General features: G+C 35.8%; 1 protein-coding gene across 1 annotated transcript; it reads left to right on the forward strand.

Moving 5' to 3' along the window:
- Positions 1-1,451: 1,451 nt before the first annotated feature.
- LOC131052607 (5-methyltetrahydropteroyltriglutamate--homocysteine methyltransferase 1) lies at positions 1,452-7,196 on the forward strand. The gene is made up of 15 exons (XM_057987201.2): positions 1,452-1,601; positions 1,826-2,225; positions 2,443-2,530; positions 3,044-3,168; positions 3,299-3,487; positions 3,668-3,870; positions 4,068-4,231; positions 4,652-4,732; positions 4,997-5,163; positions 5,506-5,611; positions 5,695-5,945; positions 6,087-6,159; positions 6,277-6,405; positions 6,554-6,775; positions 6,879-7,196. Exons 2-15 carry the CDS (start codon positions 1,876-1,878, stop codon positions 7,023-7,025), a joined length of 2,295 nt encoding a protein of 764 aa, XP_057843184.2. The 5' UTR covers positions 1,452-1,601; positions 1,826-1,875; the 3' UTR covers positions 7,026-7,196.
- The last annotated feature ends 7,278 nt before the right edge of the window (positions 7,197-14,474 follow it).

The raw sequence follows: 14,474 nt of genomic DNA on the forward strand, positions 1-14,474 counted from the left end.
TTTTATTTTAATAATAATATATCTTGATTTGGAAAAAGGTATATGATAGCCCTAGTGGACTTTTGGCTTGAGCTTTGCCATTGTTGGGGTTTTAATTATTTTTACAAATTTCAATTGCAGTCCACCATTCATCTTTTTTAGAACAAGGAGCCTCATTAGGTCAAGCAAAAGGATTATTGGGAGAGGAGATCAAGGGACAATGATTTTATGATTAGAGAATTGACATCTTAAAAAAGTGTTGCACAAATTAAGATAAAAGACCATGTTGGGTATGACACAAATGACCAATTTGAATAAGTCTTTAAAAAGGTCAACCCCAACACAAACACACTTGTGTGGGCGAGCTGAGAAAAACTTGTTGGGGTCACACAAATAAATTTACTAAGTGAACTAGCAATTGTGATCAAGTAATTCTAGCAAGGTAAAGATAAATCTAGGAATTATATCTTGACTAACACACAAAGTCTTTTCATTAGAATCCATAAAGTCTTGAGTCCAAGGTTAAAAAACCAAGAGGGACACACACATACCAAGGCCCATGTTTAAGAATGGCCTTTGTATGACCAAGTCCAACAAACAAAAACATAATAAAGAAACTTGGTAAGCTTTTGACAATATCAAGACGAACCCCATGCAAGGCCTAATTTGTGTTGACCAATCTCTAAGCATGCTTTTAGAGCGAATTCTCTCAAAAAAAACTTATTTCATGCCAGTGACAATCATTGTCAAATTCCAAGATGGACAAAAGCACATCCAACTTAGAAAATTAGATTTCAAACCTTGTGAAACATCTTGGGAACAAATTTCGGGAAACATTTTTTTAAGCCATCAAAACATTGACACTAGCGTATATTGGTAGGTCGTTAAAATTTGAGATCATTAAAAAAAGAGAAACTAAAAAAATATCATGATAAATGTAGTAGAATAACAAACATGTATGTCAAAGGTACAATATGACACAAGAATAATAACTCAACACAAACAAAATCTGACAGCTCAAAACCACAAACTCGTATCCACCAATATATACCTTTTTCCATCACAATATTTTAAACATGCATATTAAAGAAAGCACACAGCTTACCCACTCCACGAAACCTAACAGTCTATAATTTTAATAAATTGATGTCTAGACCTCTCTTTACCTTTTAATTTTGACTTCTGTCCATAAATTAAACATACCGAATTCTTCCCAATTGGAGGAGAATCTTACTGACCTGACCTACCTTAACTCATGAGTTGAAGTGATAACGAAAGGTTATCAAGGGGCTGGTGCAGTCAACGAGAGATATAAGACTTATATTAGCATGAAGCTTTGTAGAAATGCCACACCTAAAACCAACCTACCAAATAATTGAAAGTTTCATTTCAAAATCTTGTGTGTCGTTGGATTAGATGTATAGACGGTCTGGATGTGCGGGTGTTGGTGGCCTTGGACAATATAGGTGTAATTTTGAGAGTTGCAAGCACCCACTATACCTATCACCCTTCCCCATGCATTGTCGCCTTGCTTACCTACTCCTGCCCACCGAGTATATAACGGTACCCACTTCAAATGTAACTTGTCCAAAGCATTTGAAGTGGCTACCATTTGTTTTGGGGTCAGTATGTTTCACTTCACCACACTTCGATGCTTCATTATAATTTCATGTATTCTAGAGATTTATCTGAATCAATTACGTGTGGACTAGTTGATTTTGTGTTAACTGTTATGAGTTGCAAGCATTAAAAGTTGAAAGTGCTAGTAAGCTGACTGGTTTGTGTTGAACTGTTAAGAGTTTTTGTTTGCAATAATGTTTTCTTATCATTCAAATATGTATTACAGGTTGAACACTGAGCAGTAGTCCTCTGCAATTTATTTAGGAAACAACATCCATGGCTTCCCATGTGGTTGGTTATCCTCGAATGGGTCCCAAGAGAGAGCTGAAATTTGCATTGGAGTCATTCTGGGATGGCAAGAGCAGTGAAGCAGAGTTGCAAAAGGTGGCCAAGGATTTGAGAATTTCAATATGGAAGCAAATGGCTGATGCTGGGGTGACGTATATCCCAAGCAACACCTTCTCCTACTACGATCAGGTGCTTGATACCACTGCAATGCTTGGGGCTGTTCCTTCCAGGTATGGGTGGAACGGTGGAGAAATTGGATTTGACACCTACTTCTCTATGGCCCGTGGTAATGCCAAGCTGCCTGCCATGGAGATGACCAAGTGGTTTGATACCAACTAGTAAGTACTTATTATTCCCCTGTTTTTGCTTAATTCTGCTTCACTGCTCTTGCCATCCACTGCTTCACTGCTTTTGTTGATTCCAGGGATTCAAAGAAAGTATGCAATGCTAGTCATTTTGGCCACTACATAGTTCCCGTGTTTTTGCTTTATTCTGTTATAGAGATTTTGTTGATTCCAGAGATTCTAAGGAAGAATGTGATGTTGGTCATTTCAGCCACTACATTGTTCCAGAGCTGGGACCAGAAACTAAATTCAGATACTCCTCACATAAAGCCGTTGACGAGTACAAGGAAGCCAAACAGGTAACTAGCACACATCCACAGACCCATATAAACTATATAGATTGTACTATAATTTCTTTTAGTTTCAATGGCGGTGGCCTTCTTCTGTGTAATGATGAGCTCTGGGCTCTCCCTTTGGATAAAATTTAGCCCATTGGAAGGGCCAATGGTTATGTTTAATAATAACTTTCCTCCCCTAGACCTTGCTGTGATTCTCTATTGCTTATTTTTTAGGCACTGTGGTTCATTACTTCCCGTTCCCTGTATGTAGATGCGGAAATGAGGCAGAGATTAGATCCAATTTTTATTAATCTATTTTTTGAAGTTATGTAATTGAGCATGTTGAATGCTCCATCAGGCTTGCTTGTGAAATGCTTTTAATTTCCTCTCATAGGTACCATTAGTAGTTGGGTTTTGAATAAAAGAGACCACATTGTTAACATTCTACCACAATGAAGAATGTGAAATGTGAATCCATTTTTATATGTTGCTTAATTTTAGAATCTGTGATTGATGTACTATGTTTTTATGCAGATTGGCATTGAGACTGTGCCTGTCATTGTAGGACCATTGACATACTTGCTGTTATCCAAGCCTGCAAAGGGTGTTCCTAAATTTGAGCTCATGTCTCTGCTGGATGCAATTCTTCCAGTCTACAAGTGAGTTTCACATCAAAAAGTAACACAACTGCTTGCATTTCATAATAGTGAGAAATGATAAGATTCTTTATCCCGTGGTTACTTTAATTACTGGTCATTAATCCTCTGCTTTCTGTTGTAATTACATCAGAGAAGTTCTTGGCGAGTTAAAGGCAGCTGGGGCAACGTGGGTGCAATTCGATGAGCCCTCACTTGTTATGGACCTTGAGGCTCACCACTTAGAGGCCTTATATAAGGCTTATTCTTTCTTTGGAGGACTAGATGGAATCAAATTGATTGTTGAGACATACTTTGCTGATATTCCAATTGAGACTTACAAGTAAGTTAGCTTGCTACATATTCTTCTCCTCTCTATATTTCAAATTTATTTTGTATAAAAAATATATTTGACAATAGAGTCCCCTTGAAAATGCCCTAGATGATATGTGCATTGAGAAATCAGATGCTTAATGTTTGGAGGTCTGAAGTTGCTAATGCCATGAAAGAATTTTTGGCACAGGACCATTACTAAATCAAAAGCTATATCTGCTCTTGGGTTGGATCTAGTACGTGGAACAAAAACACTCAGCCACGTCAAAACTCATGGCTTTCCTAGTGATAAATATCTGTTTGCTGGAATTGTTGATGGGCGGAATATCTGGGCAACAGACCTGGCAGCAGCATCTACCATTTTGAACGATCTGGAAACTGCAGTCGGTAAAGGTACACATGCACATTATTTTAGCTCAAAGAGTTGCATATGATTTCAATTTAAATCTTGAAACTGCAATTCGTAAAGGTACATGTGCACATTATTTTAGCTTGAAGAATTGCTGGATCAAGGAATTTACATAGTATATGATTCGATTTATATAATCTTGTCTCCCTTAACAAGATTATGAAATTTGCTTACATTGCAGGCAAAGTAGTAGTTTCTACTTCCTGCTCTCTTCTTCATACGGCAGTAGATTTAGTGAATGAGACAAAACTTGATGATGAGATCAAATCCTGGCTTGCATTTGCTGCACAAAAAGTAGTTGAGGTAGTTGCTCTGGCTAAAGCATTGGATGGCCAAACAGATCAGGTAAAGATTCTCCCAACACTTTTTACTCAGACCTTTACTGAATTTTAAAGTTGAATCTTGAAAGCACTTTTGAAGAGGTATGAGCACCTAGGAGAAATTTTGCACTACATCCTCAGTGAAGAATTACTCCAAACATGTTGTGATGGATCGGGATTTTGCACCATGGATAGGCTGCAATTTATCCCCTAGATAGTCTTTGCCGTTCTGCAGATAATTCTCCATAGAAACTATAAATTAGATTTCATTTTCCACAGAAAATAAATATTGTAGGTTGGAATTGACAGAGTCTAGGCCTTCAAAATTAAGGACTGGTTTTTTCACATGATTAGGGGCAGGAATTTTCTTTTTCATTTAACCAAGTTTTGTTGGCATCTCAATCAAAAACTGATGTCTAATAAATTCAACCACGCTACACTACAGGCATACTTTGCTGCTAACGCAGCTGCTATATCTTCAAGGAAGACGTCTCCCAGAGTGAACAATGAGGCAGTCCAAAAATCTGTAAGTTTCAATTGATATATTATTTGCTTATGTTCTATTCCTTCTGCTTTTTCCAAAACGTTCCTCTGTATCTGACTGCTTATATTTGTTATCTACCTATTTTTATAGTAAAACAAGTCTGCAAATGGTCAAGTGAACATTTGCTATATGCATTTTATTAGGGTATATAGTATATACTAACTTTTAAGAAAATATTTAAATAAAGAATTTGCACAATGTCATGAGCAATAAATCACTGTCTATTGTGGGTGAATGAAATAACAGGCTGAATCTCTTAAGGGCTCTGATCATCGGCGTGCAACTCCTGTAATAGTGCGTTTAGATGAACAACAAAAGAAGTTGAACCTACCAGTCCTTCCAACTACAACTATTGGCTCTTTTCCTCAAACAGTGGAACTTCGGAGAGTTCGCCGTGAATATAAATCAAAAAAGTATGTTGTTCTGGATGCATTATTATTTGAGAGTTTTACCAAATATAAATATGGTTAAAATATTTCTGTATGTAACTGTGTCAAGATTTTTAAAATCAATGCATCAGATTGCACTCTGTTATACATCATCAAATTTTTCCTCTTCCTAATAATGGATCACAGAGTGTGATCTAAATGTTGATTTTAAAAATCTTGATGCAGTTACAGGCAGAAACATTTCAAGCATTACTATGGACTGTGGAAATATCATGGCTGATACAGCCTTAAATATTTTACTCCCATTCTTGTTCAGAAAGCATGTCTGTCATAACATCATAATACACATTTCTGACTTTTCAACAGGATTGAAGAGCTTGAATATATTCAATCGATCCAACAGGAGATTGCCAAAGTGGTTAAGATGCAGGAAGATCTCGACATCGATGTTCTTGTTCATGGTGAACCCGAGGTGGGTGTTCTGTGCATAGGGTTTGAATCAATGTATAACTTGTAGTATCGAACAATACAAGCTAATTTGATTCATTTCTGCAGAGAAACGATATGGTAGAGTATTTTGGAGAACAGCTTCAGGGATTTGCCTTTACAGTTAATGGTTGGGTACAGTCTTATGGTTCTCGGTGTGTGAAGCCACCAATTATCTATGGTGATGTCAGCCGCCCAAAGCCGATGACTGTATTTTGGTCAAAGTATGCCCAAAGTCTTACTGCCCGCCCCATGAAGGGAATGCTTACTGGTCCTGTTACGATTCTGAACTGGTCCTTTGTAAGAAATGATCAGCCCAGGTAAGGATGGTATATTGCTGAAGATATTTTCTAAAGACTTGTAATTTAATCATCTGATATAAATCTTGATACGTTTTCCTTCATTGATGAATCATCAGAGCTCGATTTCACTAGTTGCTCTTATTAACATGTGTCATGTAGGTCGGAAACCTGCATGCAAATCGCTTTAGCCATCAAGGAAGAGGTTGAAGATTTAGAGGCAGCTGGGATTCAGGTATAACTTTGCAACAGTTCTATGTAAAATCTTGCCAACTTGGTTGTTGTTTAAATTTCAGCTGTCTGGGCAAGTCCTTTCATATTTGACACTGACACGCCATAATTCTGAGTCCAGGTAATCCAGATTGATGAGGCAGCTCTAAGGGAAGGATTACCTTTACGGAAGGCAGAGCAGGTTCACTACCTTGACTGGGCTGTTCATGGTTTCCGAATCACCAACAGTAGTATAAAGGACACTACCCAGGTTTGTTTTGACTTCGAATATGTACTCTTTAATCTCTCTGTTGCATGAACATGTTAAAAGCTGACTTATATCTGCTTTATGCATTTAACTGTTCACATCTCTTGCGATTCTCATTTTGTTAGCCCTCATGTGGTATTTCATTTTTCAGATCCACACTCACATGTGCTACTCAAATTTTAACGACATCATCCATTCCATCATTGATATGGATGCTGATGTCATTACTATTGAGAATTCCCGTTCTGATGAGAAATTACTATCAGTTTTCCGTGAGGGTGTGAAATATGGGGCTGGGATTGGACCTGGTGTTTATGATATACACTCTCCTCGCATCCCAGATACAGAAGAGATTGCAGACCGTGTCCGCAAGGTAGTATAGCATGGTTTTATTACCAGGCCACTAATTAAAAACATTAAGGTGTTCTTGTATTCACTTTTGGTCTACAACTTACCTTAATTGCTTGTTTTGCCAGATGCTTGCTGTGTTGGAAACAAACATCCTATGGGTCAATCCAGACTGTGGTTTGAAAACCAGGAAGTACGGTGAAGTTGTTCCGGCTTTAACAAATATGGTTGCAGCTGCAAAGTTGCTGCGATCTGAACTAGCCAGTGCAGAGTGAGGAAGACAGTAAAATATGATTATTAATATTTTGAATGCAATGAAGAATTGGAAGCAAGTTTTACGCTTCAAATAAAGAGAATTTCTTATCAAGCATTGTAATCTTATTTTTCGAGTTGGGCAACTTTGTTTCTAATGAAAATAGCATTCACAAAGCTGTGAATTATATTAACTGGTCCTCTAATTGCTTCCTTTAAAGGTTATTTACAAATTAATTGAAGCTTGATGAATATGGAAAAGGTTTTCTGAAAAAATAGATATCTGCGGTTATGTTAAAGGGCAATTTAAGTACTACTACTATGAGCTCCTATTGTAGAACACAATCTGATTTCTCTTTTTATTCTTTATTTCCCTTTGTTGATTAAGAAAATCAAACCTATTATGAAATCCTGTTATTTACCTACAAATGCCTCGATTCAATGTTGCCCACTCACTCCATTGAATTGAACATTGAAATGAGCTTACGGTCATGTCTGATATTGTAGTTAAAATGAAACAAATCATTATCTTTATTCGCTACCCTGCAAGAGATAAGACCTTAAGATAAGGCAGATGCAAGGATGCAGACATATCCCTAAACATGTTTACTAGCCCCTGGTCCGCTCACATCCCAATTGTAAAATTTGATACTATTTTCTAGCAATTTAATCTGCTACTATCTAGTAAGTGAATCTGCTTGTCTTAGTTGCAAGGCTGATGGGTCACAATGTAGTCAGATGATCACTGGTGTGAGTGTCAGAGGATGTGCATATATTGTATCTCTATAATAGCAGTTATGCAAGGATGCAGACATATCCCTAAACATGTTTACTAGCCCCTGGTCCGCTCACATCCCAATTGTAAAATTTGATACTATTTTCTAGCAATTTAATCTGCTACTATCTAGTAAGTGAATCTGCTTGTCTTAGTTGCAAGGCTGATGGGTCACAATGTAGTCAGATGATCACTGGTGTGAGTGTCAGAGGATGTGCATATATTGTATCTCTATAATAGCAGTTATGCAAGGATGCAGACATATCCCTAAACATGTTTACTAGCCCCTGGTCCGCTCACATCCCAATTGTAAAATTTGATACTATTTTCTAGCAATTTAATCTGCTACTATCTAGTAAGTGAATCTGCTTGTCTTAGTTGCAAGGCTGATGGGTCACAATGTAGTCAGATGATCACTGGTGTGAGTGTCAGAGGATGTGCATATATTGTATCTCTATAATAGCAGTTATGTAAAATATTAGATTGAAGTAAAGGTGATTAGACACATGTTGAGAAACCTACATGTTACTTAGAGCTTCTTCAAACGGTTGTCGTATGTTTAAATGCAAGACCTGAAGGTAATATGTTCACAGGGTTTTCTTGGATTATTTTACTTATATGTTTCTTCACTTTCTTATTGTCCATGTGCTTTTTTGAAGGATTGAATCCGTTCGGATACCCATTAAGCACTGTGTAATCTAACTTAACTTTGGGACATCTTTTTGAATCAAGAGACAAATACCTCTTCTCAGTTGAAGACAAAGATTCCATCATATTTCTCAATGGGCTAAATGAACCTTTTAACTGGTGACTGAGGGGCTTGATAAAATAGCCTTACATAAACATATGAATATACACTAAGTAGTTCTCTTCATGCCCTCTTCACTTGCTTTTGTTAACGTTGATCTTCTGGTTTAAAAAATTTCTGTTTTGTTTTCAGTTTTGAAAGTTTTCTTTTTTATGTTACCTCTGGCATTTTAACTGTTCATTTACTGCCAATAAAATAAGAATGTAAATCTTTATTTTTTCAACAATAATATTAAACAATTATGTCCTGCACAAGTCCTGGCCTGACAGTGGTATCAGAGCACGAGGAATCCAAATTTTATTTCCTCCTCTGTTGCTCCTGCTTATAAATTAACGAAGGAGAACGATACCGTGAGAAAGAATGGAACGCAGCCAAAAGGAGGAAAGCAACTATTGCGAAACTGCAAACATTGCCAAACAATTCAGGGCGTATGCTGCCAGAAGACTCGCTCTCTATTGCTTCCAGCTTCTGCAAGCCGTGTGAAAGAATACAAGCAGAAAAGCATCCAAAATTAGGTTTTGTTTTGTTTATTACCTCATTATATTCCCCGCCTGCATACTTGGGTTTGATTAGGAAAAAAGGCAGGGCTTTCATGTTTTTGTTCCTGGTTTCACTCGCTGAAGCGACGCGCTTCAGGATTTGACAGAACTTGTGATTCCTCCATTCCATTCTTTACTTTGGCAAACAAAATTATATAGAAGAAAGGCCCCGGACTAAATGTAAGGGTTTTTCTTGGGAGATGAGTAAGGGTGGGGTCTCATGGACGGATATTCATTCAGATTTAATATGATTATTTTAAAGTGGGTGGTCTTATGAATTTCTTTTATGGAAATAAGTTGTAATATGATGATGTCAATATTTCTACTTTTACATGGCAAAATAAAAGAATTTGATTAAGAATACATCTAAACTAAAATTTGCTTTCACTTAAGGTCATGTATAGGGGATCCAGTTAGTCAAATTCTTCCAGGGGTCAAAACAAGCCCGAAGATTCCTCTGGTGATTTGATTTTAGTAGGTAGCTTTCATATCACATGCCAACATCCTCACCAATTGGTCTCATGAATTTTATAATGTAGAAGGGGGAGTATGAGGATCTTGATCATTTTACTTTCCCCATACATTAGTAGGGTCAAACATATCCATGATAGGGTTAGACCCATTATTATCCTTTAGTTTTTTTATTCTTCATTAGTAGCATGAGTTGGCAAAATGGCAAGAGCTAAGTGAGGAAACTTGTTCGAGTCAAACTAGTTGGAAGCACCACCAATAGGCCACCTAAAGGTTCCTCTTGTAGGTGGCCAAGAGGCAAAGTGTCAATGAATAAGTCATGAACAACCTCATTGACCATGAAAGGCATACAGTAAAAGGAAAAGCTTGGGAATCAGTCTCTCAAATAGCACTAGCAAAGAGATTCAATCCACATCAATGTCAATGAGGAGGCGAGTGACCCTTAGAAGAAGACGGAGATGGGGGACCTCTTGCCACTACACAAGGGGCATTGCTCCAATGATCGAGGAGTGCCTATAAGTGGCCTATCTCAAGTGTAATTTTGTAAGATTACACTTGAATCTACAATAAGACATTAGAACAAATAATAACTTTAGGAAAAATTGAAACATGTCAATCAATACAACAATTGACAAAAATAGTTAGATTTCTGTCTTTCCACATGCTAAAGAGAATCTCCACTCTGAAAGCATGTCAAACCTAGTTGAATTGTGAGGTATGTGAAGCCAATCCCCTAAAATAATTGCATGTCATTAGAAAGGTTTTGGTCCAAAGGGCTTGAAGAAGTCATGGATCCAATTCCAAAACTTTTGGGCCTTGTGACTAAACCAAAAAGGATGCTTAAAAGATTTGGATTTCCCACAAAAGGGGCATTAGGGGTTAGGAACACCCAAGTAAAATAATTTGGAGCCAATAGGAAGGCCTTATAAAAGAATATATCAAACAAATTGGGCCAATTTGGGTTCTAGAATAGCTAAGCAAATGGTATGAAATCTATGTTGCCAAACTAAAATTAGTGATTGAAGATCTATCATCGCTTATTCTACATAGGAATAATTGGCAAGTGGAGAGAGAGCCAATGATATTCATGTTGAGGTTTATAATTTTAGAATGCAGTGTTTGGATCCCACTTTCAATCAAGGTTTGGAAGAATTTATACCAAGTTTGTGGACCATATCTGTCAGAATTGCTTCCATGATTGTATCAAAAGTTTCACGGTTCAAATTAGAGAGGTGTAACTTGGCTTTAGCTTCATTCTATGTCAAGAGACTCATTAAGGTTCTAGAGAAGTAGTTTGGTAGGATTTATTTCCCTTTCCTATGAAATCTCCAAAGCACACACCCATGGTAGCCTTGTTAATGAACAATCTTAGTCTTGCAAAATGAGGGGCCACTAGATATTATGTGGGTTGATAGAAAACCCATCATGAAATCTAGAACTATTCTAAAATAAATAGGGATCTATGGCTTTCCAAGCTCACCAAATAGTTTCTATCACAAAAATCTCTTGAATCTACACATCTTCTATGATGAGAAGAGTCGGAAACCTAATCACCTTCTAATTAGATCATTTAGAAGGATGGCCAGAGGCAATGCAATGCCATACAAGAATTTTCAAGCTTCATTGCCTTGAAGGGCATATAAAATACACTTAGCACACAAAGAGTCAAACCTTGGTGCCAAGTGGATAAAATCCTCAAACCTTTAGAGTCCCAAGGGTGGCAACAAAACTCCTAGGCCGCCCATTGAAATCCTTTGTGATTTTCCAAGGAAACCTAAAGAAAATCATTTAGAATTTATTCCAACTTGAAGTAAGAGGATTTAGAAGGGACCTAACATGATGATTAATACACACGAGTGGCTGCAAGAATCTTGGAGAAAACCTAAAATTTCCCTACCAAAGAGAGGGGTTTTGTGTTCCAATATGCCTACTTATTTTCTTTCTAGTAAGACCAGCTTGTCATAGGGATACCTATGAGGTCTAGAAGGAAAAAGGGACACCCAAGAATCTAAAAACTTCTCTAAAACTAATCAATTTCCAACTCTAGGAGATAAGTTAGGGAGGTACAAGGAAGAAGGATTATTTGTAACATTGAGTCTTATACCACCAAATAACAAACCAAAGGATATTTAGAAAATAACAAGGCACTTAAACATATGTTTGATATTTTGATCCTCTTCCAAGAGAGTGTTGAATGAGTCATCCACAAAATGGCCATTAACAATTGATGTAGTCCAGATATGGGGATCTTATTGGACAACCAAAAACTATTAGCTAACAATGAAAACTTTGACACAATAACAACTTAAGTTAAATTCTATTTCAAGTCTCAAAATAATAATCTTTATAGTAATTGTGAGGAGCATAACCATTCACCAATTCAATTGAAATCACCTTTAAAACTTCTTCCCCAAGCTTGTCCCCCTTCCCCAAAAAATCTCCCTAGAGTTTACAACAATTTTTTTATACTTCAGAACTCATAGGAAATTAAATTGTTGTGAGATTAAAAGTTATAGGTAACTAGATAATTGTAGAATGGAATAGGTAAAGTTTCACAAGTGACCAAATTAGGTAGGAAAATTTGCATATCTAGTTTATTTAGAGGTTTTCATGAATATCTAATTTGAGTAGGAACCTCCATATATCCAATTCACTAATGGAATTCCACAACTATCTCATTCAAGCAAGAAACTTTGCATATCCAATTCTTCAATAGGAGTTTGCAAATATCTATTTTTCAAATGTTTGTCATCCATTTGAAAAAGTTTAGTATAATTTGTTCATTAGTTAGGTTCACTTGAAAAATATCACAATTTATACCTTCTTGACATCATTGTTGCATCCTTATTGTGGAGATTCATTTTCTTGCTGAAAGAAACCTTTAAAGGATACACATCCAATTTAGTTGCCTTTTCTCACAAATTGTATAATGATGACATCATCCTACCATTCTTACATCATGATGACATCATCCTACCATGCTTACATTATGATGACATAACCATTTTCCAAGAGACCCTCATCCCATGCTTACATCATCTTGTCCTTTAGTTGACATCACCATTGAAACTATTCAACTAAGTCGGATATCAAAACTTACAGGTTCAATTCACTTAAATTATTTTTCAAATCCAATTGAACCTAATGTTCCCACAAAATACACATTGGAATTGTTCATCTTAACCAAATATCAAAACTGATAGTTTATATTCACTTGAACTTGAAGTTTTTGAAAATAGTTGAATATGAAAAAATGACTTGGAGTTGGTTGTGAAGAAAAAGCTTGGACCCGGTTGGGAAATGACTTAGTACTAGTTATGTGTACTAGTTATGTGAAAATGAGTTGCAATTGGTTGTGGTAAAATGCCTTTAAAATAGTTATAAAGAGATCTTATTCCATATTGAAGCTCTAGTATATCTGATTAAAGACTAAAACTTTGCATTCACATAACATAGCCAATTTTGATCCAATCTTTACCAAATTGAAATTGCAAGTACCCATTAAGACCTTTTACAAGGTGATGCCCTTAGCATGACCATTTTGAATCTAAAAAATCTCTTAAAGAAAATATAAAAAATCAACCAAAGCACAACAAAACTAAACTAAACTAAATTCAAACAAAATATAAAATAGTTTTGGTTGATACATGATTTCTCATGGACCTCTAGATGCCCTTGCATCAAACACAAACACTCATTTATCCTACCTTTTATACTCATCTTGCATTGTTGTATGTGGTATAGGTTCTAAAACCTACACCTAAAGGATGTGGTATAAATCAACACATTAGAGTTATAAAGACAAGATTTTATTATGTGGAACCAAAACTTATACTAGAGCCTCCAATCGATATCAAAATTATAATGATTTATTTCTACACTAATCCATGAATGCATTCTCCTTCTTTTCAATGCTCTCACTATATCATGATGCAAGAGCATCTAAGGTATAAGAGCAATCTTTTATCGACCAAGTTTTTCTTTCATGTTTGTTTTTATAGGTATCTTAATAATGTTCTAGTTAAATTATACTCTTACCATAAAATGTCATTCATATTATAGAAGCATAAGTTATTTTAGTCAATGTGTCAACACATTAGAATTATAAAAATGAGATTTTATTGTGTGGCACCACAATTTATACTAAGGCTTCTGATCGATATCAAAATTATAATAAATTATTTCTACACTACTATTTTTTTTTTAAACTAGTCATTTCTGAAAGCAATATTAAACTTATTATAAGAAAATATATAACTGGACTATGTAGCAACATAAAAGCTTTAGGGAAACATTTGAGCACATATCTAAGTTTGTTGGTCCTAGGAAGGTTTGTGATTATAACCACATGAAGTTTCATTGCATGTATCTCATTAGATATTGCATTCAACCCCAAAAAATCATACGTTTCTTATTTTTATAACATTGTATCATCTTTCTAATCGATGCACCTTATCCTAGATACTTTCACTTGATTCATAAACATCATCCATAATCATTAGAAGAAAGTAAATAACAAAGAATCAGAATTGGAGGTCACAATACAATTTGGCTCATAGAGTTTAGTAGCTCAAAAAGATTATTGCATCGCATATCAAATCAAAAGGTTATAGTTTGCACATAAATTATGCCCATGTATCACTAAAGCTTGTGAGTTGATGTCATGAGATCTTATGGTAAGTTTTAAAATGTAATTTCAATCATGAACCAATGCTACTATATTTTTGTATTTACCATTTAATTGAGTTATATTGTAAACGTTTGTGTATTCGGTTACATGGTTGAATAATCTTTTAAGAGACCCTCTAATCTTGATTGAATTGGATGGTATTAGAGAAGGTTTTTGAATCTTGAGAGATGGCATTAACTAATTTTCATG

The sequence above is a fragment of the Cryptomeria japonica genome, chromosome 10 (assembly GCF_030272615.1).
Source record: "Cryptomeria japonica chromosome 10, Sugi_1.0, whole genome shotgun sequence".
Classification (NCBI taxonomy): Eukaryota; Viridiplantae; Streptophyta; class Pinopsida; order Cupressales; family Cupressaceae; genus Cryptomeria; species Cryptomeria japonica.